The sequence below is a fragment of the Cyprinodon variegatus genome, unplaced genomic scaffold, assembly GCF_000732505.1.
Source record: "Cyprinodon variegatus isolate N-32 unplaced genomic scaffold, C_variegatus-1.0 Scaffold283, whole genome shotgun sequence".
NCBI classification, from domain to species: Eukaryota; Metazoa; Chordata; class Actinopteri; order Cyprinodontiformes; family Cyprinodontidae; genus Cyprinodon; species Cyprinodon variegatus.
Genome location: NW_015150736.1, coordinates 268,821 through 271,368, shown reverse-complemented (window position 1 = coordinate 271,368; position 2,548 = coordinate 268,821). Strand labels below are relative to the sequence as shown.

The following is a 2,548-nucleotide window of genomic DNA, read 5'->3' as shown; positions in this document are numbered from 1 at the left end:
TGTGTGTGTGTGTGTGTGTGTGTGTGTGTGTGTGTGTGTGTGTGTGTGTGTGTGTGTGTGTGTGTGTTTCACTAGACGCAAAATAAACTTTCTTTCACTGCCTCCTTAGACATACGTCTCAAAGACAAGCTTTTGGGGTGAGCTGAAGAGGAGTGGGCTTTGTCACAACTATGACCTCATGTTTTCTGGTTGTCCGAAGACTAACTGCATATGGACTGTTTTTTAACAGAGGTGTAAATCCATAGATTTTTCTTCTGTTACGTCCACCAGGCTTGTTTGGTGGGGGTAACATTAAAGGAGACCACACAAGGATTTTCTTTAAAGTAAAATTTTAATTTATTAAATTATAATAAAGAAACAATACCTGAAAAGGGATACAGAAAATGGGGAACAGAAAATGGCTTACTGCAAAACCAATAACTAAACAGAAATAAGCAAATACAACCAAACCTAACAAAAACCTAAACTTAGGACAGGATACAAACCAAACCAAGCCAAATGGGGTTCTGAGGAGGTAAGAGAGAGAAGCCTCCTGTCTGCTGCTTGCATGACAGCTTTTAAAGCAGACAAGCACCAATTAGGGCAAAACTAATCACCTGCAGAAGGCCTGCATCCAGAACCCTGCAAGGAAAAGTGGAGAAACCCACTGCAGCCGTAACACTTCCATTACATATTTGACACAGAATGAATGATCTTTTAAAATAGAAATATAAAGATTACTTTGCAAGATGACTGAACATGATTGTGAACTTGTTTTTTGTAATTTTACGTGAATTATCATGCCTCACGCAGCTGCCTCCATCAAAGCAGAGGCAGCTGATGTTCAGACTCTCCAGCTCTGCAGCGTCTCTCATAGTTTTTTTGCTTATATTGAGTTTATCATCAGAGATGAGAGAGTTCACTTCCTGTTAATAACTCATTCATAACTTGTTCAGCTTCTTGTTCCCCAGGCAACCATTGTCATAACAAACCAACACCTGACAATGATGAACCGAAAGACAGCAACATCTCCTCCTGACCTCTGACCCGACCCTTTGTCTGATTGCTCTTCAGACTTTGCCCCGTTTTTTTTTTTCCTTTCACTGTTGGATGATGTCTCTGTTTTATTAACTTTAAAAATAACATTGAAGTTTAAACATTAGCTAAATAAAATGAACTGTAGTGCATTTTATCGTATATTGATGTGATTTATAAGCTGTCATTTTACAACAGGAAGACTAGCCATCACTATGTGGGAGCCAAAGGGATCCATTCATGCAGAATTCAGCTGTGTTTCCTTTTCCCACAGAAAGATTCACAAAACAAAGCAAGTACGACCTCATCCTGATGGAACGGCAGCAAGCGGTCTTGGAGGTGAGAGGGAGGACAGTCAGGGTCTATGTAGTCTTGATGCCAAACGACAAAACATTCGTGTTTGAGATCTACATGTTTAGATTTAGGATTTCATATGAATGAGATGAGAAATGTTGGAAGTAAAGTTCATGAGTAGTTTTCTCTCAGTAGAACTGGAGGTCTCGACGAAGGCAAAAATTTAGACTTTTCTGAGAGAAAATATCTGGAAACAAAGATTTGCTGCCATCTCCAAAATACTAAGAAATGATCAAGGCAAGTTATGAAACTCTCTCATTATTCCATTATTATTAGATATCCCTGATGACTAAAAGGTCTGAGATACAGAGGATGGACAAGGTCATTGCAAAAGAGGAAAGAAAGCTGAAACAATTCGAAAAGCTCATGGAGAGAGACAATCAGAAGTTTGAGGAGTTTCTGAAGGAGAACGAGAGGAGGTCCATTGAAGCCAGAACGCTGTGAGCGATCAGCCGCACTGCACTTCAGCCTCATCTGAATCCATGTTCTAACCGACCAGCGTTTCAATCGTTTCAGCTTTGAACAGGAGGAAAAATCCAAACAGGAGAAGAACGCTGCCATCAGGAAGCTATCTGCTGAAATGGGGACCATTCAAAGGTAGCACCATGCTAAAGTATTCACACTCCTTGAACACTCTCATGTTTTGACGTGTCACAATAGTCATGTTTCCATCTATTTCAATTTTATGAGAATCTTGAAATTTCACTTTAGAAAGAGAAAATTCCGGATCAGGGATTGTGAAAGTTGGCACAATCCATAGAGGCAGATCTATTTAGTCTATTTCTAAAGCAAAATAAATTAGTTGAAGAATGTCTTGAATAGCAGAAGAGTGTAACCCATTATGGCAATCTTTTTAGTTTAAAACCTTTACAGATGCATGTTTGTTTTCAGGATAAAATTTTCTTACGATTTACGTTTTTTATTACTTCCTTTTCTGATCTTAGACTGATCTCAAGCAGTCATCTGTGGCATCCATGTGTACTAACATACATGTCATTGTCATAAACGGGACAGATGGAGCCAGTATTTAGGGCAAATCAGACAAAGGGAAGATTCAAAACGTTTATTGACAGAAATAATAAAACAGAACAGAAACGACCAAAGCAGCTGCAGGGAGGTGAGGCGCAACCCATCACTGGCACCTTGACTTCACAGTTCAGTCCATCCTCTCTGAGGAGGG

General features: G+C 39.6%; 1 protein-coding gene across 1 annotated transcript in view; it reads left to right on the top strand.

Moving 5' to 3' along the window:
* The window catches only part of LOC107090154 (coiled-coil domain-containing protein 37-like), an 18,358-nt gene that overhangs the window by 3,438 nt on the left and 12,372 nt on the right, over positions 1-2,548 (top strand). The window contains exons 4-6 of the mRNA XM_015383381.1: positions 1,289-1,353; positions 1,645-1,808; positions 1,885-1,965. Of these exons, the coding sequence (XP_015238867.1) occupies positions 1,289-1,353; positions 1,645-1,808; positions 1,885-1,965 (310 nt within the window). The remainder of the gene's footprint in view (positions 1-1,288; positions 1,354-1,644; positions 1,809-1,884; positions 1,966-2,548) is intronic.